Here is a 27,436-nt window from a genome sequence, read left to right as displayed (position 1 = left end):
AAGAGGTGGAGGTTGCATCTGCAAATGCCCTCCTTTCAGTTCCACACGGCTGTTGCAGGAACAGTTAAAATCAAAGTATGTGGCTAGCCAAGGGGAAACCAAAACACATGAAAAAACCCCAAGAAACAAACAAAAAAAAAGCAGTGGCTTAATTTTAGCAAAAATGGGGAAGTCTAAAATGTTTCCCCTCAATAAGCAAAGGGGCAATAAGGGCATGGTGGGTAAGGTGGCTGGGTACGGCTCAGAATCCGGCACTTAAAGGCAAGACACACTGAAATGTCGAATGAGACCCCCTTCCCAGCTTGGTTCCCCCCTTTCTTACCTGAGCTGGAGCTTTCACTAAAATGCTTCCTGAACTTAAGTGTGCACTGGGGTTGAGCTGGTTAGGGCAATATCTGCCCCAGCCCCCTCCACCACCTCCCTTCCCTCGTCGAAGGGGCCACAGATGCAAAACTAGCTGAACATCTCCTCTCAAAACGCAAGGAATAGGAAACTTCACGGGTGGGGAAAGCGCCCTAACCACATCTTCGCCTACAGCACCAATAATGGGGTGTTCACACAAAGGAGAAGCCCTCTGAAGACCTAAAAGCTTTTAAGAAGCCCCGCTAATAGACGTCTAGAAAGTCCTTCTGGAGAGGAAATGAAATGAAAATTCCCAAATCAGATTTTACAGGTAGAAAGAGGTCAGTTGGTAACATAGAAGCAGCGTGGCTTGGAGGAAAGAGCGGGGGCTTGGGAGTCTGAAGGAAATGGGTTTGAGAAGCAGCGTGGCTCAGGGAAAGAGCACGGGCTTTGGAGTCAGAGGTCATGGGTTCTAATCCCGCTCTCCCGTCAGCTGTGTGACTTTGGGCAAGTCACAACTTCTCTGTGTCTCAGTTACCTCGTCTGTAAAATGGGGATTAAAAGTGTGAGCCACACGTGGGACAACCTGATTACCCTCTGTCTACCCCAGCGCTTAGAACATTGCTTGGCACATAGTAAGCGCTTAACAAATACCATTATTATTATTATTCTCTTAGCATTGTATGTGCATTTTTGGCACATCAAAAATGTCCTTCCCATTTTGGGGAAAGTAGAATGATTCTACACAGGTCCACGCCAACTTCTTTTGCGTTGTATAGTTTCGGTCACTGCGTTTTATAAAGCAATGTGGAGAAAAGGGAAAGGGTTTCACAAAGTGATAAAAATGACTGCTTAAATATTAGTTCCTATGAGGAAAAATTCAAAGGAATCCTGGTTAACTTGAGAAAAGAAGGTTGAGAAGTTAACAGTCTTCACGTATAATGAATACCTTGAAGTTTAGTAACCTTTTACAGAGAAACTCAACATGCTTCACGTAGAACAGGGAGCCCAGAAAACTAACTTAGACACAAAAATTGAAGCCAGAATGGAGAAGTAGTTGGGTGTGCATTCGTCTGGCACCTGGTTTGTTTTTGTAACCCACATTTATTTATAGAACAGTTTTACTGTCACATTAGCTAAGACGCAGACTAGGTCTTACCAAAGCACACTGACATTTTTTATATGAACTCTGATATAGGTCTTTGAACTTGCCCTAAAATAACCCAAATTCAATCCTCCTAATACACAAAACTTACATTTTTCTTGGTTTTGGTAGCCAATTACTTGGGATTTGGGAATATTTGCGTATTTTGCCGAGTTGTATATTGCCGACAACATATGTTGCCGACTTGTATTTCCCGAGCACTTAGTACAGTGCTCTGCATACAGTAAGCGCTCAATAAATATGATTGAATGAATGAATGAATATTTAATGTTATATTACCTTAAGATTATTTCATTCAGGACATTAAATGTTTTAATTTAAATATTCTACCGAACCAAAACATTTTAAAATCCCATCACTAACTGCAACAACATTTCAAAACTCAATCTAATTTTTTTTTCCAGTAGCAGAAATTCATCCCAATGTGATATAAACTCTTTATAATGAACATCCGCCATTAGCTGGGGAGAAAATAGCAGCAGAGATGTGTCCGTGGTGTCGTTTGGGTCGGAAATGACTCAACGGCATCAGGCAAGACCGGCCCAAAATAATAGCCTCTTAACAATAATGTTGGTATTTGTTAAGTGCTTACTATGTGCCAAGCACTGTTCTAAGCGCTGGGGTAGACACAAGGTCATCAGGTTGTCCCACATGGGGCTCACAGTCTTAATCCCCATTTTACAGATGAGGCAACCGAGGCCCATAGAAGTTGTGACTTGCCCCAAATCACACAGCAGACACGTGGCGGAGGCGGGATTAGAACCCATGACCTCTGACTCTCAAGCCTGGGGTCTTTCCACTAAGCCACGCTCTTATGTCATCAGTAGTGAAGGTTCCTGACCAAAGAATCCCCAAGGTAGATAGGTCTAGCAGGAATCCTGAAAAATAGCTGGCTAGAGTGGGCAGCAAAAACTGCAGCAACCAGCTGTTGTGTTACAGCACTAGGGCACGGCCTTGACTCTGGGCTGCAGTTACCTTGGTCATAAAAGGCCCTGCACATTGAAAAAAAACCAACAACCCCAAAACCTAAACACTTTTGTGTGCATTTGGCAAGATACTGCACCCCTACCCCACTGCTTGCTCGTTGAACTCAGTATCCCAGCACTGATGAGGATAAAGAGTGCGAGTGGTGTAGAAAAAGCCACTAACACTGTATCTCCCATCTCACCCACTCTGATCCATATTTCACTCTGCTGCCCAGATCATTTTTCTAACAAAAACACCTAGTCCAGGTCTCCCTGGTCCTCCAGAATCTCCAGTGGTCACTCATCCACCTCCACATCAAGCAGAGACTCCTTACCCTAGGCTTTAAAGCACTCAATCACCTTGCCCCCTCCAAATTTACCTTGCTAATTTCCTACTCCAACCTAGCATGCCACCCTACTCACTGTACCACGATCTTGACTATCCCACCACCAACCCCTTGCCCATGTCCTGTCTCTGGCCTGACACTCCCTCCCCCTTCATGGATCATCCCTCTTCCCTCTTCATGGACCATCCCTCTTCTCACCTTCAAAGCCTGATTAAAATCACATCTACTCCGAGAGACCTTCCCTGACTAAGCCCTCATTTCGCCTACTCCCTCTCCCTTCTGTGCCACTTAGTCTGTACCCTTTAAGAACTTGAAATTCACCCCACCTTGACCCCAGTACATACCTGTAATTTATTTTAATATCCGCCTTCCCCTTTAGAGTGTAAACACCTTGTGGGCAGGAAGCATGTCTCCCAACACTGTTGTACTGTACTCTTCCAAGCACTTAGTACAGAGCTCTGCCCACAGTGAGAGCCCAGTAAATACCTTTGATAATTTAACTCCTTTATTTGGATTATCTGTCCTAAAGTCTCAGGACCAAGACTCATCTGTCATTTTCATAGGAAGATTCCATCATTTGAACATTTCCTCCAGAATTGTGCACTAGAATATATCTGTAGTTACCCGATATAAACTGCAGTAACAGCAGTTGAAAACAACTATGAGCTAGGATGGTTAGGGATTGAGAGAGGGAATGCATGAGTGAGAGTACACTCCTGAAAGTGAATCACTTTCCTTCCCAATCAATCCCCCAAGTTTCTTGTGTCTTACAGGTCTAAACTTCTAATAGTGATCTTACATGGTTTCTGTGTTTGAATCTGAGCTTCATCTTCATTTCCCCCTCTTTCGCTTTCCAGAGGAGGGTCAACAAAAATCGGAATGGAATAAACCCTGAAATCTACATTGGTTAGGAGGTTGCCAATTTATATATTATCATGCAAATTAGTTATTATTCAATCTCTTCCTTCTTAATATTGAGAATGAGCACTAGCATCCCTATTCTTCCTGCTGCAAATCAGGGTATTCTCCACTGCTTGTGAATCAGACCATGTGCTTCCTCCCTCTGCTAGCCTAGCCAAAATGTCAGCTAAATACCAAGGGAAACTTCAGAACATCCCCAAATTTCCCAATTTTATTCTCTCACCCTTTTTCTTTCAACTGATGTCGGGCAGTGGCCATAGGCCTTCTTCCTAGCCTACCTCTTTATTAAAAAAAATATATATGCCTCTCAGAAGAAGAGGGAAAGTATCATCAACCCAGGATTTTTTTTTGTACTTCCTATAGGGAATTTGCTGTGGCTAAGTGATGAGTAATGCCATAGTCAAGTTATTGTCCCAAGCGAGCTCATTAAAACCAGGTTGCACAATAACCGCTTAGTTCCACAAAAATGAGAAAGTGGAAAAACTATCATTTATAACATAGTTGAAACAGTGGTGCACAAATTAAGTTTCTGGACACAAATGCTCATTTTTGTGTTTGAAATTGTGATAGCGGTACCCCTATAACCATGGTTTTAGGCATGCTCAGTAGCACCAAGAGAAAAAGAGTAGAAACAAATACAGATAAAATTGGAGTCACAGCCAAGAAAATATAGGGGGAAGGGAAGATAAAACTGGATAGGAGAGGCATATTCAACAGTAGAATAAGTGAATGTGAGGTCTGCTGGATGGGAGACAGAGTGGGTGAGTAGAAAGGTCGATAAGCATAGCAGTAGTTATTCAGATTTTCTTAGCGTGTTTCTGCAAGGTAATTGGCTCTTTATAATGCATTCACTTCTGGAGAAATTTATCCACATACTCCTTTACTTGCAAAGGAAATGATCAGAGTACCAAAACCACAGGCCAAGAATCAGGGAGATTAAGAGCTATATACAACTGAATAGGAAATTACAGCTCCCAGTCAACAAGACTCCTAGCAGGGGGAATCTTGACAGTTTCATAAGATTCACCAAAGTAAAAGATTGGCTACTTAATACTACTTGGCAAACAATCAATTGTAAAGCATGGTTAAGTGTGTAATGGTTTTGGATTCTCTCCGAAACCGTGTTCTAACTTTTCCATCTCTATCTGTCAGGAACACCACGGTCCTTTTGGTTCCACAAGTTTGCAACCAATCGATCGTATTTATTAAGTGCTGTGTGCAGAATACTGCACTAAGCGGTTGGGAGAGTACAATATAAGAGTTGGTAATCTTAGTGTCATCTTTAACGACTCCTCTCACATTTATCTCACATGTAAATAATGCTATTCTATACCTGCGCAAAGGCCCACGGACCAAAGCAAGGCCCTACGGATCAGAGGCTCCTTGAAAATAAACAAATGAGCCAACAAAACTAACGTGTTGGTGATCTTACCCTCAGTCTTCTTGGTCCATCTCCGGCAGAGCCCTTCCTTTTACTTGGTGTAAACATTGTAATCACTTTATCCAAGCCTCTTTCAAGACTTCCAAATACTCCCATTCCTTTTTTCTTCTGAGCACTCTCCATATGGGCTTGGTTGAGAGCCAATTCTACTGAGTGGCACCTTTAAAGACAATTTTAACCGAAGTTTTATGTCTCATTTTTATGTCATTCTGCTCGTATGTTGTCTAAAACAGGTTCAAGTATGTGTGTATATATCTATATAGAGAGAGAGATAAATATATACATATAAACCTTCCCAATCACCAGTGCCTCAGTAAACAGCCAAGTATTCTTCCCAGAATTTAGTACAGAATTTCACACATTGTAAGGATTTAATACAGTTTGTGGTTGTTTGATACACCTATACAGGCCTACCATCTAGTTTCCACGACTGGGGTGTAAGAACCAATGATCACTTCAGACCCCTCTGGAGGCTGCAAATAGCTCCTTCTTCACTCCTTTGGACTAAGAGGTTTAGTTGCATAAAAATTTAGGAAATATGGTTGTTAAAAGCACTTAGTTCTTATGCATAGTATAAGAGATACCCACCTTCTTTCAGGACTAATGACAGCTCCTACCAAATCAGTTGAAATATCAGAGTCTGTAGAGGTTTTCACTGTTGTTTCTTTAGGGGGCTGATCTTTCTCTGAGGAAGAAAAAAACAAACAACAATCCACTTATATGCCACAACTTTGGAAAGCTATACCATGCAGTGAATTAGGATAATCATTTTGATTTCTCTTCAATGAGAAAATTTAATCCTAAAAATTAATCTGCTCCAAAAAGTCACCGACTAGATAATTGAAAAATTGAAATGAAATGCATTATTACCACAAAATAGTTGAAGTCAAATGTAAAGAGTAAATAATGTGGATAGTTAGCTTGGAACCTTGTTACGGGTCAGACTAGATGGGCTCCGAGGTCAGCCCAACCCTCAAAAATGGGCTAATACAACAGAAAATAATAGTATTTATTGAGTACTTGTGTTCAGACCACGGTAATAAGTACAATATAAGAATCTGCAAATACATTCCCTGCCCACAAGGAGCTTACAGTCTAGAAGGGGAGACAGACATTAAAATAAAGCACAGATTATCATTGCTCCTATCTCTCCCAAGTTTCATTCCTTACCTTCTTCCCGGTTTCTAATTTCATAGGTACTAGAAGGAGATAGCCCCTCTCAGGGTCGCACCTGGAGAGTTTTCAGTATTCTACCAATCAATCAATCGTATTTATTGAGCGCTTACTGTGTGCAGGGCACTGTACTAAGCGCTTGGGAAGTACAGGTTGGCAACACATAGAGACGGTCCCTACCCAACAGTGGGCTCACAGTCTAGAAGGGGGAGACAGAGAACAAAACAAAACATATTAACAAAATAAAATAAATAGAATAGATATGTACAAGTAAAATAGAGTAATAAATACATACAAACATATATACAGGTATACAGTCTCGATGACGGGAGGGAGAGTCAAGCAGAGGCACACACATTCCATTTCTGGCTTGGGCAGTGGCTAGAGAGTGAAAGGCAATCTGCTAAAAGGCAAAACTCTCCTGTGCTGGGCAGCGGGGGCATGGGAAAGTGTCGAGGGCAGAGACTCAAGTTGGGTGAAGGGAGGCAACGGTAAACCACGTCTGTATTTTTACCGAGAAAACTCTATGGATACACTACCAGAACGATTACAGACGGACAGCGGGGTGTTCTGGGAGAGATGCGTCCATGATGTCGCTATGGGTCGGAGACGACTCGACAGCATAAGACAAGACAGGAAGGAGATAAGCCATTCCAGACACTTGGCTAAATATGCTTAGACCATCTATCAAAACCCCCAGTCAGATCTTTACGACAACCAATATGCAAGACAACTTTCCCCAAATCCTTTCTGAGCTGCAAACCTTGTGGATTAATGAGAAACACTTTATAGTACTGAATTTCTAGAGAACCGAGTACTTCTCTCTGCTCCAGAAAAGATCCTGCATTAACAGAACCCTCTCCCAACCACCAAACTCTTCCTGAAGTTTTCTGGCGCCAGGGAAGGGCCCTTCGGAACTAGAGGGGGGAGCAATGGCCAAGACAGAGCAAATTCAAGTGAGATTGAATTTGAGCAGCCTGAACAGTGATTGGGATTGTGCCATAGAGGGACATAGGAAGGACTGTGATGGTTCAGAGTTAAATTCAGATGCTCAGGTAGGATTTCTAAAATGCTAATGATAAAACAAGGTAATGGCATATTGGCAGACACCAATCACCATGGATCAGCTCGCTCAGTTCTTCCACGGTTTTCTCATTCCACCTTTTGACTAGAATGTGATGGCAGAATTAGGAAATGCTCCTATGGCAACATGAGCCTGTTGGAATTCAGCATGTCACCTCATCAGAAGAAACGGTCTAATGCACGGAGGCACGGTGGCAGACACAGAGCGTACTTCGAGTTTTCCTCAAAAAAGACTTTTACAGGAATATAATTTCCACACTGAAGAACTGCAATGTGTTTCCAAAAGGTAAAGAAATAGCTTTATCTTGTTTTAACACTGAAGGGCGCAGACCTTGTTGGTTACCTGATTCACTAGTTAAGCTGATATTCTTCAGTAAATATGCTGAATACCAGAGTCTACCGCGATGGCTCTTTGAATTTTGGGGTGGGGCGCAATCAAGTATAGTCTTGCATCATGGAAATAAAGGGGAAGAATCACTTATGCAAAAAAAGTTTGGTAAAGAGCAAGGCCAATCTCAGTAAGAAGGTAAAGCTAGAAAATTCATTATGTTCTCAAGTTTATAAACAATTTTATCATGTGCAGTTCCTACGTGTTGAGACAACTCATTAGCTTTTTGGAAATTACGAAAATAGGTCAAGGTTGCATTGTTTCCAAAAAGCACTGACAGCATAATTTTCATGTATGGACTAACATATGTCACCTATCATTAAAATGAGTTCATATCACTTTAGAAAATTTTACAGCAATTTCACCTCTTTCTGAACAACTCCTCATGCCCTTACCACTGCTTGTCATCAACTTAATCTTAAACATCGATTTTAAGAGAGGCCATCTTTTTATTCACTACTTAATCCCTGCTTTTTACCAACAAGATGTACCTTTGGAAGGAACAGTGCGACTGTTCGGTGTGGTTAGTATTCCTTTCTCATTCAATTTCTTAGTAACTGGAGTCTTTGGAGCAGGGAGCATGAAGTACTCTTCATCCTTTACACCAGACATAGGAGTGCATAAATTCTCTTTGTTCTCTGATTTCTTTATGGCTGCTCTGCGAATGACTGGAGTTAATGGTTTAGACTCCGCACCAAGCGATTCCGTCTGATGTTTTGCCAGCTGTAAAGAAGTCATTGGGGTAAGGCATAGTGCAGGAGAGGGAAACTTCATTTCTTCTGCTCTAATCACTTTCACAGTACTTTATGTTGCCTAGTAATTTTTAAAGCTTAATATTATGAGGTATGGTTAGCAGCTGGAGGGTTTTTGAGAAACGTAGACCGTAACTTACTGTAATCAGTGTAAAATGTAAAAATGAACTGATTAAAGTCCAAAGTCTAATTTATGGCATTGTTAAAAGTGGGCATCAATGGGCATATAACCTATGCAAAAAAAACAAAAAACTGAACCATGTGAATTTGGAAAGCAAACTGGAAAAATAAAAACTACGCTCAGGATGAAACATATATTCTATTGAACCTGGGCAAAACCTGTGTAGGCACGGAATTGTCCCACGTACCCTACTTCTTGGTACTGTTCCCCAAACACTCTCTAAATCCCCTGAATTGGGCGACCTGCAGACCACTACAAATGTAGTAGTGGTGGGCTGGTTAGCTGCATGTATGTGCATTTTTTAAAAATTGCATTTGTTAAGTGCTTTACTATGTGCCACCAGGCACTGTACTAAGCCCTGGGGTAGACAAAGATAATCAGGTTGGATACAGTCCATGTCCCACTTGGGGCTCCCAGCCTTAATCCCCCATTTTACAGATGAGGTAACTGGCACAGAGAAGTGAAGTGACTTGCCCAGGGTCACACAGTAGACAAGTGGCAGAGTAGGGATCAGAACCCAGGCCCTTCTGACTCCCAGGGTCATGCTCTATCCAATACGCCACGCTGCTTCTCATGAAGCTGGATAGTATAGTGCTTGGTATATTGCTTAGTACAGCACTTAAATGCCACGATTCTTATTCTTTCCACGAGGCAGGTACATTTGGGGTTGACTCAAACCAGACTAGTCTCACTGGATGAAAACTACACTTCCACGGGTAGTATCAACCACGCAGTGGTATTTATTGAGGGCTCACTGTGTGCATGCCACTGTACTAAACGCTGAGGGAAGTACAATCAACAGAGTTAGCAGACGCGATCCCTGCCCACGAGAAGCAGAAGTCTACATGAGACAGACATTAAAATAGATTAGGGATAGGGGAAACAGTAGAGTATAAGAATATGTACACAACGACTGTGGAGCTGGGGTGTGTATCAAAGTGAATTGAGAACATTTATTGAGCACCTTGGGGAGCATAGAAAAGAAGCAAAGACAGGATCACTGCCCTCAAGAAGCTTTCAATCAAATGAGGGATGTGGTCAACAAAAGGGATGTGTTTTACCATAGTGAGAACATAGGTATAAATAACCAACAGGCACATGAATAAACAAATGAACTGATGAACACATGAGTGCCTAGGGATGACTAGGAAGGGTGGAAATGAAGAGGTAACACCCCTGGTATACACTGCTGTTGCCGAAAACAGTTGGTTTACAATTGAAGTTTTGAAGCTATAATACATTAAAATTTAGACACAAAGACTAAAATTTAGAATTAAAAAAATCTAAAACCAAAAGTAAAATAACTCATACCTCAGTTTTGGGGGAGATATTTGGCCCTATCTCTGCTGATGGACTGTCTTCAGTCAATTCATCTTTTCCAGGACATTTTATAGAGCCTAGTTCAAAAGAACCAGCACCGTCCCCTGCTTCTTCCAGACTAAGCTTCTTGAATTATACAAGGATGAAAAATGGATTAAAAGCATTAAATAAATAGCACAAAGACAAACTTTAACTAGAGCACTGAGCAGAGAGAAGGGGAGACTCTTGAGGACAGGGGTAAAGTAGAAGCAGTGTGGCCTACTGGACAGAGCACGGAGTCAGAAGGACCTGGGTTGTATCACCGCACTGCCACTGGGTTACTGTGTGATCTTGGGCAACTCACTTAACTTCTCTGTGCCTCAGCTACCTCATCGGTAAAACGGGGATTACGACCGTGAGTCCCACACGGGACACGTAGCTTGTATCTATCAGCACTTAGTATAGCCCCTGGCGCATAGTAAGCGATTGAGAAATTTCATAAAAGAATATTTCAGCCAAAATGCTCTCAGCCAGAAGGCAGGACAGAGAAGCAGAACAAAGGCACCCTTCAGCAAGGTAAATCAGTGAAAAATGGGAGGGAAGAGGCGTCGGGACTTCCTGGACAAACAGGAAGCTTTAGAATATTCACGTGGCTCAGTGGAAAGAGCTTGGGCTTTGGAGTCAGAGGTCATGGGTTCAAATCCCAGCTCCGCCAATTGTCAGCTGTGTGACTTTGGGCAAGTCACCTAACTTCTCTGTGCCTCAGTTACCTCATCTGCAAAATGGGGATTAAGACTGTGAGCCTCCCGTGGGACAACCTGATCACCTTGTAACCTCCCCAGCGCTTAGAACAGTGTTTTGCATATAGTAAGTGCTTAATAAATGCCATTATTATTATTATTATTACCACAACTAAAGAATTATATTGCCATCACCAAGGCACTAGGAACTGATATAAAGTAAAATAAATCAATGCTAAACAAAAGAATTCATTAGTTATTCCTTACAAAGCCTAGTGAAGTAGGTCAGTTTGGTCAGTTTTGCATATGGGACAAATGGTAATTAAATGGCTATGCAATTTGCCTTAGTAGTGACACAGGGCTCCCAGATCACTAATCTCATGTTACGTTAAAGGTACATTTAATCCTAAATGCCAACTACATAATATCTTGTTTAGTAGCCAAATTCTCTAATGTGAGATTCATGGAACTATAATATTGCGAAGAAGTGAATAGGACTTGGAATTTCAAATCAGGAAGCGATATGAAATTCTTTAAATCACTTTATGAAGAGTGTTTTCCAAATACAGCCAGTTCTACAACGCATGTTTGCACTATGCACTTTGGATAGGACTTGATGGCAAGAATTAGGGAACGTTCGTCTTTCCATGTGTGTCCATCTGGGCAGAATGCAATGTGATTTTATGTATGCTATGATTGATATACATCAATTTTCCTTAAATGTGGGGTCCTTTAAGAATGTAGTCCCCACATTATAAAAATGACTACATTACAGCAGCCAATATACAGAGAACGAGACAATGGCCAATTGTAGAAACTTGCAAATTTCATCCAGTAATGCACAATTTACAGGTTTTCAACTTCCGTTTTACAAAAAAAAAATGTAAAAAGAGAAACACACAGAAACAATAGTTTGCTAAGAGTGCTTTTTGAATGTCTTTACAGATTACGTGATGGTTTTAGATACACGATAGATATTTCAGGGTCAGTTTTCTATGAAAAATGCCCAACTAATTAGTCTTTTGAGTTACAGCAAAAATAATAGCACTTATTTAATAATAATGATGGCATTTATTAAGTGCTTACTATGTGCAAAGCACTGTTCTAAGCGCTGGGGAGGTTACAAGGTGATCAGGTTGTCCCACAGGGGGCTCACAGTCCTAATCTCCATTTTACAGATGAGGTAACTGAGGCCCAGAGAAGTGAAGTGACTTGCCCAAAGTCACACAGCTGACAATTGGCAGAGCTGGGATTCAAACCCATGACCTCTGACTCCAAAGCCCGGGCTCTTTCCACTGAGCCACGCTGCTTCTCTAGCCACGCTGCTTCTATGCTTACTATGCGTTAGGTGCCAGGTAGCCAAAAGGTTATGTCAGACTCGATCTCAGCCCCACACAAGCCTCACGATTATCTTATCCCCCTTTATCAAAGGAGGAAGCTGAGGTCCAGAGAGGTTAAGTGACTTGCCCAAGGTCACACAGTAGGCCAATGGCAGAGCTGGGATTCAAACCCAGGTTTCCTGACTCCCAGTCCCAATCTTCCCACTCCGCAACATTCGCTGATTTGGTCAAAATAGGTTGTGGATCTATCATTTAATGATGTCCAACCTGATTAACTTATCTTCCCCATCACTTAGAACAATGATGGACACATAGTAAGCACTTAATATAATAATAATAATAATAATAATAATATGTGAAGGTGTGATTTCTAGATGATGAATCACATACCAGGTTGGATCACACAGTCATGTTTACAGCTATGTATGCCTCCCTTTGGTTTGAAGCTAATGCACTGAACACCTCAGAAGCATTTTATTAGCCCCCCTCCTCTGCCCCAAGAACCTTTTGATAGATAGATAGAGAGACAGAGTTCTCATGAATCTCTCAATGCAGCAAGATATCAATTTTTAGTATTCTGTTATCTTTGATTTCACTGACTTGCCCAAATAATGACAACTGGTATTTACAACAATGGTGTTTGTTAAGTATTTACCATGTGCCAACCACTCTGCTAGGCACTGGGGAAGGTACAAAATAATCCGGTTGGACACAGTCCGTGACCCACGAGGGGCTCACAATACTTCCCATCTCAGTTCTAAATGGTGTATCACTTTCAAGAAGGTAAATTCTAGTAAAATCCTCTTAGGAACTTCCTGATTCAAAATTTTTGGCACCGCTTTTATGTACATAATTTTTAATATACGTACACTTAATAACATGCACATAAGCTCTCCTATAAGCTTTTCCTCGAGGTTTTGCACTATAGGTAGTCACTTGCAAATTTCTTGAGTTTTACTTAGCTCTTTTCCCACGGTAAAGTTGGCCTTCTTCAGAACGATGGATTTGGACCGAGGCGAAATTATGGCAACCTGGATTAAAACTTACCTTAAATTCACTGAATGGAGTCAAACTTGTTTGTTCATGGAATGCAGATGGCAATCTTAGACGTATCGGTTTACCCTGATCCTTCTTAGCTAGAAGTAGGAGGTATGTAGCTGAAAGTTGATCATATTTCCACTGAGGAGAGAAATTGTTTACAACCTAGTAAGGTGGTTCATAAGAAGAATATTTTACGACCCTCTGCATCCCCAAGCAGTTTGCACTGCATAATATTATAATGGTATTTGTTAAGCACTTACTAGGTGCCAGGCACTGTCATTACTCTGCCAGGCATCATTCATTCAGTCAATCGTATTTATTGAGCGCTTACTGCGTGCAAAGCACTGTACTGAGCGCTTGGCAACGTATAGAGACGGTCCCTACCCAACAACAGGCTCACACACATTAAGTGCTCACTAAATATGATTGAATGAATATCATTATGTTCCTCCCCTCCCAAAATACAGCATCAGTAGACTTATGTGGAACTGTTAAATCCTTTTCATATCAATGACATACACTTTAGCCTGATTGCCACAGATTCACAACAATCATCATCATCAATCGTATTTATTGAGCGCTTACTATGTGCAGAGCACTGTACTAAGTGCTTGGGAAGTACGGATTGGTAACATATAGAGACAGTCCCTACCCAGCAGTGGGCTCACAGTCTAAAAGGGGGAGACAGAGAACAAAACCAAACATACTAACAAAATAAAATAAATAGAATAGATATGCACAAGTAAAATAAATAAATAAATAGAAAAATATGGAACGCTTCACGAATTTGCGTGTCATCCTTGCGCAGGGGCCATGCTAATCTTCTCTGTATCGTTCCAATTTTAGTATATGTGCTGCCGAAACAATGAACAGCAAGCACTGGTAGCATTTAGGGTTGGATTCCCAGCTTCCCAGGAAGTCGTATGGGTGAAAGAGAAGGTTGGAAACAGCTGAGGTGGAGGCAGAAGGTAGGCGAAGCTTGCCCGGTGGGGTACAGGCACTTGTCCCTCCTGGAAAAGTTCAAACCCTGCAGCGATAGCTAATCCGGAGACAACAAGATGTTGTCAAGCGGGTGCCACTTTATTCAGTGTGCTTGGTTGCTTAAATAACCTGTGCCAACTTTCAATTCATCAAAGATTTAAACTGGGTGAAAAGGCTCATTTCAACATAGTTGACCCCTAACACAGGATTTATCTGAGGATAATTTCTTTAAAAATATTGACCTGGCGTCCTTTGCCCCTTTCCATCTTTGTACTTGGTTATACAGTAATGAGATTCTTCTTCTCGCCCCACTTCTTTGATCTTGATGTATGATGACCAAATCTTTGGAGTATTAAATTCATTATCATTTGGGGAAACAAAGCTACATTTCAGTAGCTTGTTGTCTTCCTTTCTAGACATGATGGGACTTACCATCGACTGGAGAATGGCAGTTGGACGAGGCGGAGAAGACAATGACAAAAATAGCTGTTTGTCTCCTTCTGGGGTGCACCCTTAGCTCACAGTCAAAGTAGGAGGGAGGGGGATTTAATCCCCATTTTACAGTTGAGGAAACTGAGGCATGGAGAAGTTGAGGGACTTGACCCGGGTCACACGGCAAACTAGTGACAGAGTCGGGATTAGAACCCAGATCCTCTGACTCCCAGGACCATACTCTAGCCACTGGGCCATGCTGCCTCTCACAGTGCTCAGGACATAGTAAGCACTCAGTGAATACCATTGGTTGATAGATTGAAAAATTACAGGTAGGGTAAAACCACCATGAGGATGCTGTAAAGAAGGTCACCACCTCATGACTGCTTGAAGTGTCCTTTGATACCACTGTCAGGGACAGGATGGACAAGATCCCTGCCTTCAAGGAGTTTATAATCTAGCAGGGGTGAAGGGAAAATTAAACCTGCCTTGACCCCATGGCACCTTCCAGTTAATGGTTCCATCTTCTCCCTCCTACTATTCGTTTCCAAGCTCCTCGAGTGAGTCGTTAGAGAAGCAGCATGGCTGAGTGGAAAGAGCATGGGTTTGGGCGACAGAGGTCATGGGTTCTAGTCCCGGATCCACCCCTTATCAGCTGAGTGATTTTGGGCAAGTCACTCGACTTCTCTGTGCCTCAGTTACCTCACCTGTAAGAGGGGGATTAAGACTGTGAGCCTCACGTGGGGCAACCTGACGCCCTTGGATCTACCCCAGCGCTTAGAACAGTGCTTGGCACATAGTAAGCGCTTAAAAAAAGCCATCATCACCACCTGGGGAATCCTCGGGAGCTGTTCTGGGGAGTCTGGGGCCAGCTGGCTTGGATCCCCGGGTCCCCCCTAGAACGGACATGGACGCAAATGCCTCAGTTTGCCGTAGGCTCCTTCATCATCAATCGTATTTATTGAGCGCTTACTGTGTGCAGAGCACTGTACTAAGCGCTTCTGGTCATTCAGACCAGCGCTTCAGACCAGAATGACTCAGGGACTGCTATCCAAATGCCCATTACGGCCACTGTGAACTAATTTTTACACACCCTCAGCTCTAGTTTGTCACTCTAGTTGTAAATCTTTGCATGTTTGACCACCGCATTAGAATGAAAGCTCCTTACGGGTAGGGAACGTATCACTTTACTCTGTACTTCCTACGCAGCATGGCGTAGTAGATAGAGCACAGGCCTGAGAGTCAGGAGGTCATGGGTTCTAATCCCGGCTCCGCCGCTTGTCTGTTGTGTGACCTTGGGCAAGTCACTTCACGTCTCTGGGCCTCAGTTACCTCCTCTGGAAAATGGGGATTGAGACTGTGAGCCCCACATGGGACAGGGACTGTGTCCAACCCGATTTGCTTGTATCCACCTCGGTGCTTAGCACATAGCAAGTGCTTAATAAATACCATAATTATTATTTTTATTATTAAACACCTAGTACAACAGTCCACTGCACCAAGTGGGCACTCAATCAATACTACCACTGCTAGAAATAGTATTTATTAAGTGCTTTCTATGCACCAAGCACTGTGCTAAGCCCTTGGACAGAATACACAGATGGGAATTAAACATGCTCTTGGGTCCCTTCGGGGGGCTCGATCTACTATTACTACTTCTACTAAGAGTGGGGAAAGTGGTGATTAAAGTGGAGTGCTCATTAATCTTGCTCCATTCTTTTCAAAGCTAGTCCTCCTCAGCCGACAATCTGGAAGCATGACTTATGAAGTGTCTAGGGAGAGCCTTGGCAGTTTTACCCAGAAGTTTCTTCACAATTCCCTTCCTGATCCAAAGCAACCCTAATTTGCTACACCCAAGGGGATGACATGGAATATTGGGTTGATCTGCCTCTTGACACAGTTTGCACACACAACCCTACATCCTGATAACTAGTGACATTTTAAAATCAATGACAAAAAAAGGAAGTACTTAAACATTTTTGAGCACTAGGGAGTACTTTTTCTGAAAATCCTGGACGTATTACTACGAAATGGCAAGTTTAAAATTTTGAGTGCCTGAAACCTATTCTGCTCTAACAGAGAAGGACAAAGGGAAATTCAGACAACAAGCCATCACGATAATGAGAGTTTGTCTGAGAAATATTTGGGTGATGGAACACCATTGCCCTTCCCCTTTTACTTTTCCATGTAGGGCAAGGGCAAAAGTGCATTGAAGTAAGCTTCATTTCTAGATTATTTGGTATCATTTTAGAATAGCTATGTTAAAGACTAAATTACTGCTGTAGAAATCCTCACCATGGGATTGTCAAAAAAAATCCCTTAATTTCCATTATACAATTCTCGACGACCCCAAATCAATGCTTTAAGCACTGCATTTTTTTTTTTTATCAAAGTCTGCAAAGTGATAAATGGGAAAGAGCCTCAGCAGTGAAAACTTTAGATATTGAAAAAACAGACACTGAATTTAGAATATCCATAAGTACAAGAGAGTCTGAATAAGTACTCTGAAAAATGAGCAGAAAGTTATTATTCAAGCACTAACTAGGGTTTCTTACCATTGAAATCAGTTTCTCCATTGTCTGCTTGTTGCGTTTAAAATAAACTGAAAGTTCAATAACACAGTCTTCATCAAGTTTTCCAATCTACAAAAACAAATGTGTAGAATAGATTCCAGCAAGTTGGCCAAACCTCTAAAGGGCTGAGTAAGAAAACTAACATTCTGATAATCAATTTTATTCTTTGCCACCTAGAATCACTTTCTAAAACAACTATCTGGGAAGGGAGGCACATAAAGGATTTGGATGGGGAAGGGCAAACAAAAACAGCTCTCTTCTATAGGAAGCATATTAGATGAAAAATTTGGAGGCAGATTCTCCTTCATCTCTTCAATCTAGTGCTACACCCAAATAGTACTTACAAATAAAAAGAATGAAACACAAAGAGAAAATATGGAAATCAATTGCTACAAGTTTCTGAAGAATTTAAATTGGCTATATTTAATTTGGCACACATTGTTATCTTCCAATTTCATGTCAAGGGAGACTTTACCCTTACAGCTTATTTCACCTGCCACCCATCCTTGTATAAAATGCCCTTTTCCTCCTCATACTGTTTTAGAGGCATATTTCCCTGGTATCGCATCTTAATTTCACTCTTTTATCACACTTACCTCACTATACTTTCTTTTTAAAAACCCCATTTACAAGCCGAGTTGTTAGTGCCATTTAATGATGCTTTAACTCCAAATTCATATTCAAAGCATTAATGATCATTTTTAATCGTCTAGTTTATGTTCTATTCTGGTCTAGCTTTAACTAAATGGAAACCCAAAGCATATACTTCTTTGAAAACATGTTGATTGCAGACAACACACACGTTTTTTGTTTTTACCAAGTAGAGACCTATACGGTTAACTGCAAATGTCTAGTTTATGTTCTATTCTGGTCTAGCTTTAACTAAATGGAAACCCAAAGCATATACTTCTTTGAAACCATGTTGATTGCAGACAACACACACGTTTTTTGTTTTTACCAAGTAGAGACCTATACGGTTAACTGCAAATGTCTAGTTTATGTTCTATTCTGGTCTAGCTTTAACTAAATGGAAACCCAAAGCATATACTTCTTTGAAAACATGTTGATTGCAGACAACACACACGTTTTTTGTTTTTACCAAGTAGAGACCTATACGGTTAACTGCAAATGTCTAGTTTATGTTCTGTTCTGGTCTAGCTTTAACTAAATGGAAACCCAAAGCATATACTTCTTTGAAAACATGTTGATTGCAGACAACACACACGCTTTTTGGGTTTTTTTGTACCAAGTAGAGACCTATACGGTTAATTGCAAATTAGCTTCAAATAGCTACTGATAATGCACCTCCTAATATAGAGAAATGATGACACCCAATGGCCAAAGATGAGTATTTATTCCAAAGGCTTCTCTTTGCCCATGCGACCACCTATTGGTACCCTGAGTAGTTACTTTACGGTTGTACAAAATACTTAAATTACCGGTCGGCGCAGTGTTTTGGCGCCTTTTGCCAAAGAACAATCTTCTTTGAAAGCGAAAGGAAAATAACATTTATATTTCCAAAATAACGTCAGACAGCTTCAGACCATGGACACGTGGCACCGTAACAAAGAACACTAGACTGAAAGTTGAAGCGTATGAATCTTTCGGCCATCCTTTGGAAACAAATGATCAAAGACATTCACTTCTGAAGTTCCTCCTCTTCTAAATTCCGGACGTAACGTGCCGAAAGTGAGTGCACACCTCTCTGACCAAGCAAACCTAGGAAGAACGGTCTTAAGCGTTCAGACGTACCTTCTGGGAGTTGGATTGGAGCCACATCATTCCGTGGCAGGGATTCACATGAAAGGCAAATACTAAGAGCTATATAAAATATACGAATTATTTTAGTTTCACTTATACTTACTTCATATTTACTTTGCCAGTCCACAGGACACAGGTAACTTTGCACGATCCAAGGGTGGTTCAGCAGATGTTTCACTGAAATCCTCTTCTTTGGGTCCACCTAGTGGCCATAAAGAATTAATCAGCAAGGAATTTTTCAAATGGATATTATAGAATTTGTTCTTTCCCAAGGGCCCTAACTGTTGAATTCTGTAGATGTGAAAAGCAAACGTGAGCAAATGAAAAAATTGCCCAAATACAGTCCGGACGCGAAGACATGAATTTAAAGCCATACCCAGTTTTGCAAATGCAAATCTCCGAACTTGGAAAGTCTGGGAGATTCTCAAGGGGCTGGGGCCTAACGCTTCTAATAAGGTCCAGGGAAATTTGTGTATGTGTGTAATGGAGTGAGAGAGAGGAAGGGAGGGTGAAAGTCAGGAAGGAACGCCCCTCCTTCTCAAAGCCCAACAGAACTCCACGGGAGCCCAGCCCCTCCACCTCCCGGGAGTCATCCCAGCCCAAAGGTGACTCCTGCGGGCTTTTCGGAGTCCAGGGCAGGACCCTATAATTACTAGGACCGAAAACGCTGACTGCGTGTTGGTATGGACAATTTGTGGCCAGCTTTAATCAGCAAGAGCACTACCACACATTTTTGCTGAGAGAGACAGGAGGCTGGGAGGTCAGCAAGGAGGCTGATGCAGTAATCCAGGAGGATGAGTGATTTATTAATGTGGTAACATTTTGGATGGAGAGGAAAGGGCAGATTTTAGCTATGTTGTGAAGGTGGGGCCGACGTTAGTGATAGATTGAATATGGGGGTTGAATGACGGAGAGGAGTCAAGGATAACGCCAAGGTTACGGGCTTGTGAGACAGGAAGGATGGTGGTGCCGTCCACAGTGACGGGAAAATCAAGGGTTTGGGTGCGAAGATGAGGGATTCTGTTTTGGACGTGTTATGTTTGCGGTGATGGGAGGACACCCAAGTAGCCAGGCGGGAAATGTGAGACTGGAGAGAGGGAGAGAGATCAGGTCTGGAGATGTAGATTTTAGACGCTCAAGGTAGAGTTTGAATGAAGATGAGAGGCCGGGTTGACACATGGAAAACTGGAATCTTTTCCAGGCAGATGAAGCAGCAACAGCATGGGAGGTCAGAGTGAAAGAAAGGCACAGGAATAAAAGGAAGTTCACTTGGCCAAAGAGAAGGGCATTAGTTGAGTAAGGAATTGGGAGAAATTATACAGCCCAGTGTCAAGAGATTTGACAGAGGATATAGTGAGGTAATGGATTGGAGGAGATGGATGTGGTAGATGTTATGAATAAGATTATTTTAGGCATGATCTGGAGAGAATAGCAATGTTCCCTTCAAATAAACACTTTCCCACTAAGAAAGTCAGTACTTCTGGTGACATTTTCATACAAAGAAGTAATGAGGAAGAGAGGTTTCCCTAGTCACCTATTTTATTTAAAAGCAAAATTTACCTGCAGCATTTGCTGGAGAAGCAAAGTGCTGCCAATAGACAGCCATTTAGGAACCACGTATTTCCCTTTCTGTAGGAAAAAAAACACAACAGTGAAACAGTTAAAGCAGTTTAGTTAGTCTTAACATAGATAACCTATAAAACATATTGAGGCTTAGTAATAATGATGGTGGTATTTGTTAAGTGCTTACTACGTGCCAAGCACTGTTCTAAGCACTGGAACAGAATGGTAGCTTGTATATATGTATATATGTTTGTACATATTTATTACTCTATTTATTTTACTTATACATATCTATTCTATTTATTTTGTTAGTATGTTTGGTTTTGTTCTCTGTCTCCCCCTTCTAGACTGTGAGCCCACAGTTGGGTAGGGACTGTCTCTATATGTTGCCAACTTGTACTTCCCAAGCGCTTAGTACAGTGCTCTGCACACAGTAAGAGCTCAATAAGTATGATTGATTGATTTTGTGAAATGGAGTTGGGGCCTTGCCCTCAATCAGTTCTTAATAAATAATCAGATAAAATTAAGAAAAAAAAAGGCTTTAAATTTTAAATAACAAAACTTAGATGATCCAGATAAAACTGAGCACAGCTTAGGAAAGCAAACCTTGCAAATCTGTTTTAAACTGCGAATCAGTAGTTTGGAAACAGAAGAGGCAGTTTAGATGCAATATGAATCTCAGAGCCGAGAATTCTAGTTAACAGATCCACACCGGAGACCACAATCTGGGGTGACACTGAACAAGAAGTGTGCAGTGCTGAGAGCTAAATCATAAGAGTACTTGGCTGAGCTGAGCATTTTGATCACACGTTGGGAGGACTGAAACAAGTTTGACAGCTCTCCGTTGGATAAAATATCTGGGCCGAGTACGAGAACAGGTCACGGGAAAGTCTGGGGATCGCAATAGGTAGCAGTTGCTACTTACACACCCAGTCTCACCCAAGCTGACAGAGAGAAGCCCCGAAAATAACTATTGTGAAAAGGTATTAATGATTACCATCCTGTACAAACAATTTACTAGCCAGATCCCTAAGTATTTAAGTCCTCTCCTTATTTTGTAGGAGGGCTATTAGATCCAATTTCTGTACCATGTTTCATTGTTTTGACTATGATAAGGCCTGCCTCAAAAGTTAGAACAAAGATTGGGCCATCACATTTTAACCAGACCTCAGTGCCTCAATCTTTTTTTCATTCATTCATAGCTGTAGTTTAGTAGATCTGAAATTTATTTATATTAATGTCTGTCTCTCCTTCTAGACTGTAAGCTCGTTGTGGGCAGGGAATGTGTCGGTTTATTGTTACATTGTACTCTCCCAAGCGCTGTTTGCACACAGTAAGTGCTCAATAAATATGACTGAATGAACTCCTTGGATTAGTGGAGGTCAATAATAATAATAATGCTTACTATTAAGTGCTTACTATGTGCAAAGCACTGTTCTAAGCACTGGGGAGGTTACAAGGTGATCAGGTTGTCCCACTGGGGGCTCACAGTCTTCATCCCCATTTTTTACAGATGAGGGAACTGAGGCCCAGAGAAGTGAAGTGACTTGCCCAAAGTCACACAGCAGACAAGTGGCGCGGCCGGGATTTGAACCTGTGACCTCTGACTCCAAAGCCCGGGCTCTTTCCACTGAGCCACGCTGCTTCTCTGTTGTCAATCCAACTCTGATGTCTATAGCCTTGGCATTCTAGCATTGACTACACAGGCTAGTGGATAGCTCTGCATGTCACACCATAGGGTTTTGGAGACACCCCTTCTGTTATGAACATACAGCTCAACAAGGTGTTGATGCAGTTCTTGCTCAGAAATATTTTTCAGTGAAGCAATGTGGGTGTTGTCTTCTTGCCGGAGCCACAGTTCTGGTGATTGCCTGACAAGCAGTAACTTGGAAAAATGCCCATTTGACACTCATGCTGGTATCTGCAGTTGGGAATTCCTTCCCGTACCTTGATTTTGCCGTCGACCCCTTGCTTGTATCATCCCTCCGGCCTGGAACTCCCTCCCCCTTCATATCTGACGGGCCACCACTCTCATCTTCTAAGCCCTACTAAAATCATATCTTCTCCTACAAGCCTTCCCTGACTAACCCTTCATTTCCCCACCCTATTCACCCTCCCTACTGCATCGACTACCCCTTAAGAACTTTGATAGTCACCCTACCCCCAGCCCCATAGCACGTATGTACATATTCTTATACTCTGCTGCTTCCCCTACCTGTAATTTATTTTAATGCCCTTCCTCAGTAGACTGTAAGCTCCTTGAGGGAAGGGATCATGCTCTACACACAGTAAGCACTCAGTAAATACCATTACTTGGTACTGGGGCTAGGTGCAGACACCTCAGATGAGGAGGAGATGGGCGTTCCAGGGCTACCCAGGCACACCCAGCTAAAAAGCAACCGCTTCTCACGCTTGTGCCTGTGTTCTAAATTCCCAAGGAAGAGATGTCTCCCCCCACATTCCCAACGGGGATCCAAAGGGAGTTGCCATGACACAGGTGTCCCATTGGGCAGCACAAGCACAATTTGGCAGGGCCACTTTCCAGCTAAGTGGCCCTGCCCCTTGGCAGTGGTCCTTACCCGGGGCATCGGTTCACCCAATCACCAGGGCGGGAGCAAGGTGAGAAGATGGCTCACCCAATGCGAGGGATGGAGGAGGAGGAGCAACTGCCAGTGATCAACCCCGGTGAGACCCAGAAAGGTGGAAGTGGCATTTTCTATGGCCTGAAGAGGCTAAACGGAGGTGGCGGGAGTCCTATCCCTGTCATGGTGTGCAACCCAAGTAGCTCCAATTTTGCTAGCCCATTTTCGGCGCCACTAGCTGTGGGGGATGGCAGAGGGCAACTCAGGCCCCCCACGGCAACAGTGAAGAGGATGGCTCACTCTATAGACTCCAGAGCCAGGGACTGCCTCCTGCCTGCAGAGGGAAAGGGGTAGAGCACTCCACTTCCAGTTCCTTTCTAGCACCAAGGGGTGAGCTCACCTCACTACTCAAAAATGTTGCACAGACACCTATAACACTACAACCATGCCAGCAAAACCAAGGCCAGATATCGTTTCCCCGAGAAGGGAGTGGTCAACGGTGTAAAAGACGGTCAGGAAGCCAAGAAGGATTAGGGCAGAGTAGAGTCCATCAGACTGGATGAGAGGATGCCACGTGACTGCAATGCTCTACCCATCTTTCAAGTCCCGATGAGGTGCTACTGCTTGAAGTTTAAGTTCACCTATGTATTTTTTTTTTTATGCGGGTGATGAACAGTCATTGTGGGTTTGACACTCCTTAAGCAGTAGTAACTTGTTAATCCCATGTGGTCTGAAGACCTCTTGCCCAGGTGAAATCCCATGTAGTAATCGGTTTGCCAGATTTTGGTACAACTGGAATGGGTCTGTCCCAGTCCTGTTTTCCCCTTCTCTTTTAAGTCTTCTTGTTCTTCATTAGCTCAAGAGTAAGGATTGTATAATTCAAATCTGATGCCTAAAAGATCACTGGGAAGACGGGAGTGCCCTCTGGAAAAAAAAAAGTACCTCGCTTCTTCTCTGATTTCCCCCTTTTCTGGTAGCATTGGTTTGCTTAGTATTCTAGTTAGTCTGGACCCCTAGAAATTGACTCAGAGAACCACAGCTGATGGACCTGGGGGGCTACGACCGATAGAAAATGAATAAATACAGAGAAATTAATAACAATTGCGGTATTTGTTAAGCGCTTACTATGGACAAAGCACTGTACTAAGCGCTAGGGTAGATACATGATAATCAGGATGGACGCAGTCCATGTCCCACTGGGGCCCACAATCTAAGCTGGAGGGAGAACAGGTATAGAATCCCCATTTTTACGGATGAGGAAACCGAGGCACACAGCAGGTAACGGACTTGCCCAAGGCCACACAGCAGGTAAATGGCAGAGCCGGGATTAGAACCCAGGTCCTCTGGCTCCCAGGCCCGCACTCTTTCCACTAGGCCACACTGCTTCACTATTTTCCGATGAAGCAGCAGACACTGTGGGGCCTTCAGCTGCTTCAGCCGCCCTTGAAGAGCATACTTAAAGGTAAAGTTCTGCTTGGGGAAACTGCTGGGGTCTTTGCTACGTACTTACCTATTTTAATGGTCTGGAGAGTGAACTCCACTCTGGTAACGCACGTCCCATTCCAGGTGGCCGAACATCTGCATGGGCTATTCCTCAACAATTGGAACATGGAAGAAATACCAAAAGCCTTCAAAGAAACCATCATAATCACCAACTTCAAGAAGAACGGTGGAGACCGCTGCCTGTAGAAACACTACCAGGGTATCCACTGTCTCCATTGCCAGGAACACTCTAGCCAGAGTATTTTTGGGAAGGGGAGCCAAGACCATCACCAACCATGCCTTCCCAGAATTGCGATCCCAAACCCAACAGATATGACCTTCTTAGTCCACAGGTATAGGAGATACACAAAGACTATCAGCCCCCTCTATGCACTTGACCCTGGAATTATGCTATGTGACTTGCTGATGTGCAAATGGATTTACTTCCTTGTTTCTGAAAAAACTGATTTTGCATAGTCTCATCTGAGGACTAAGAACTTCTTTGATGTCCGGGCGTGCAACACTAATATTAGAAATAGCGTCACTTGACTTCCAGAAGATCATGCCATCAATAGGCAGAATTGTAATTAATGGTGACAATCCCATAGCACTTATGTACATCTCCTTACGCTCTACTTTTTCCCCTATCTGTAATTTATTTTCATATCTGTTCCCCACTGTAGACTATAAGCGCTTCTGTGGGCAGTGATTGTGCCTACCAACTCTATTGTATACTACTTTCCAAAGCGCTTAGAAGGGTGCTCAGCACACAGTAAGTGCTCAATAAATACAACTGACAGATTGATTGGCAGCAGACACTGCAGAAAGAAAATGTACCAGTGCTGCCAGGGACAATGCTGACAGGCACATAATGTGGACGGGATCGTCAGTCAGCTACATTCACATGTATGGATAAAATCTCACTGAAGCCCAAAGCAGTCAGTGAATTAATGGTATTGGAGCATCCGTGTGCTTACTTCGAGAGCAAAAGAGGATGAATGAACATGATCCTTGCCCTCAGGGAACTTGGGGAGAAAGACGCTAAAATAAATTACAGATTCAGGGACCTAACAAAGTATAAAGAAAGGCACATAAGTTCTCGAGAACTTAAATAACTTAACTGAGGCAAAAGTGCGGATGTGGCAGTTCAGTGATATATGGTCGTAATATTAGAAATAATTGGGGAAGGGAGCAATGTGTTTTCAAAAGGCCTCTGAAGATTGGGAGAGTTGCCCCTGTTGGGTAGGGACTGTCTCTATATATTGCCAACTTGTACTTCCCAAGCACTTAGTACAGTGCTCTGCACACAATAAGCGCTCAATAAATACGATTGATTGATTGATGTCTATCAAGTTTGAATGGGGATGGGGTTTCAGGAAGTGGAGAGGGTGTGGCCAAAAGGTCATGATGGGAGAGATGAGAGTGAATCACCACGAGCAGATTGGCGTGAGAGGATTGAAGGGTGTGAGTTGGGATGCAGTGAGAGAAGAAAGTAGGAGGGAGAGAGCTGATCTAGTGCCTTAAAGCCAGTGGTCAGGAGTTCCTGTTCACTGAGGAGAGGGAGGAGTGACCATTGGAATTTTTTTGATGAGTAGAGAGATGTACACAGAACACTTTTTTAGAGAAATGATCCGGGCACTAGACTGGAAAGGGACTGAACCTGGGTTCTAATGGACCTGGGTTCTAATCCTGGCTCCGGACTTGTCTGCTGTGTGACTTTGGGCAAATCACTTCAATTCTCTGGGCCTCCGTGACCTCATCTGTAAAATGGGGATTAAGATGGTGAGCCCCATGTGGGACAGGGACTGTGCCCAACTCGATTATCTTGTATCTACCCCAGGGCTTACTATACAGTACATGGCACATAGTAAGCACTTTAATACTACAATTATTATTATTATGTCAGTGCATCATTTCTAATCTCATCATCTCTGATCTGCCAATCTATGACCATAACCTCCTAGCCTGCCACCTTGATCACATCTCTCCCCACCAAAATGGTCCTCACCCTTAAAGAAACTGCTAAACTTTTGACCACTCCCTCTGTCACAAGCACTATCACACCCCTCCTAGACTCCCTATCAACCTTTCTTTGGTGCAAAACTCCATCCCTTCAACACTGCTTTCTACACTGAACTCAACTCTCTCTCTCTCCAAAATCCTCAGCCCTGGGTCACCCCCACAAGTTGTTTCTTTAACTCCTGCAGTCATGCAGCTAAACTCCCTAGCCCGAAAACCAGTTAACAGGTTGACTTTGGCCACTTCAAGTTTATCTTAGCTCTAATTCTGCCTCCTCCAGACCAGCAAATCTCCCTCTCTTGACAACTGTGTATTTCTTCTCTTTTCAATGCTCTCCTACCCCCACCTACATATTTTTCTTCTTCCCAACTCAAGAGATCTAGCACATGTTCCCCAAAGCTACACCCTCTAGATGAGCATCCACTACTCATCTCTTAAAGCGCTTGCTTCTATGCCCTTCCCTTCCCTTATCTGCATCATCAACCTCTCAATCTCTATCTCCCTCCTCTCTACCTTCAGTCTCAAATCTTCTCTATACTAACCAAAAAGCACCCCCCAAACCTCTCTCTGGACTCCCAGGCATGCTCTAGCTAGAGACCCATCTCCTTACTCCCATTTCTGTCCAAAAAAAATTATCTTTGAATGGGTTAACTACATCCACCACCTTTACTTCTCCTGCAACTCTCTTCTTGACCTACTGCAATTGGGTTTGTGTTCCCTCCACTCCACTGAGACTGCTCACCAAAGTTTCCAGTGACCTCTTATCAGAACAATGGTTTCTTCTCTGTCCTAATCCTCCTGTATATGGAATTATTTCTTCTTATTTTACCGTTTGTAAATGTCTGTAGGTCTGCCTCCAATACAT

The 27,436-nt window shown here is 42.7% G+C and overlaps 1 protein-coding gene and 1 non-coding gene across 3 annotated transcripts in view; both read right to left on the bottom strand.

Annotated features, from left to right (window-relative positions):
- Window positions 1–27,436, bottom strand: part of MELK (maternal embryonic leucine zipper kinase) — a 53,961-nt gene that overhangs the window by 5,127 nt on the left and 21,398 nt on the right. Inside the window, exons 9-16 of one of the 2 annotated variants that reach the window (XM_038769859.1) lie at window positions 20,486–20,554; window positions 19,029–19,127; window positions 17,147–17,233; window positions 13,185–13,316; window positions 10,070–10,204; window positions 8,317–8,548; window positions 5,770–5,866; window positions 5,173–5,341 (exon numbers count right to left, since the gene is read on the bottom strand). In XM_038769859.1, coding sequence (XP_038625787.1) covers window positions 5,173–5,341; window positions 5,770–5,866; window positions 8,317–8,548; window positions 10,070–10,204; window positions 13,185–13,316; window positions 17,147–17,233; window positions 19,029–19,127; window positions 20,486–20,554 — 1,020 coding nt within the window. The remainder of the gene's footprint in view (window positions 1–5,172; window positions 5,342–5,769; window positions 5,867–8,316; window positions 8,549–10,069; window positions 10,205–13,184; window positions 13,317–17,146; window positions 17,234–19,028; window positions 19,128–20,485; window positions 20,555–27,436) is intronic. The other variant, XM_038769860.1, reaches the window with a different exon arrangement.
- On the bottom strand, window positions 13,942–14,044 carry LOC119948262. Its single transcript, XR_005456670.1, has one exon. It is a non-coding gene; the product is annotated as a U6 spliceosomal RNA (small nuclear RNA).

The sequence above is a fragment of the Tachyglossus aculeatus genome, chromosome X4, assembly GCF_015852505.1.
Source record: "Tachyglossus aculeatus isolate mTacAcu1 chromosome X4, mTacAcu1.pri, whole genome shotgun sequence".
NCBI lineage: Eukaryota > Metazoa > Chordata > Mammalia > Monotremata > Tachyglossidae > Tachyglossus > Tachyglossus aculeatus.
Note: the sequence above shows the minus strand (reverse complement) of the source record. Positions and strands in the feature narration are given on the sequence as shown.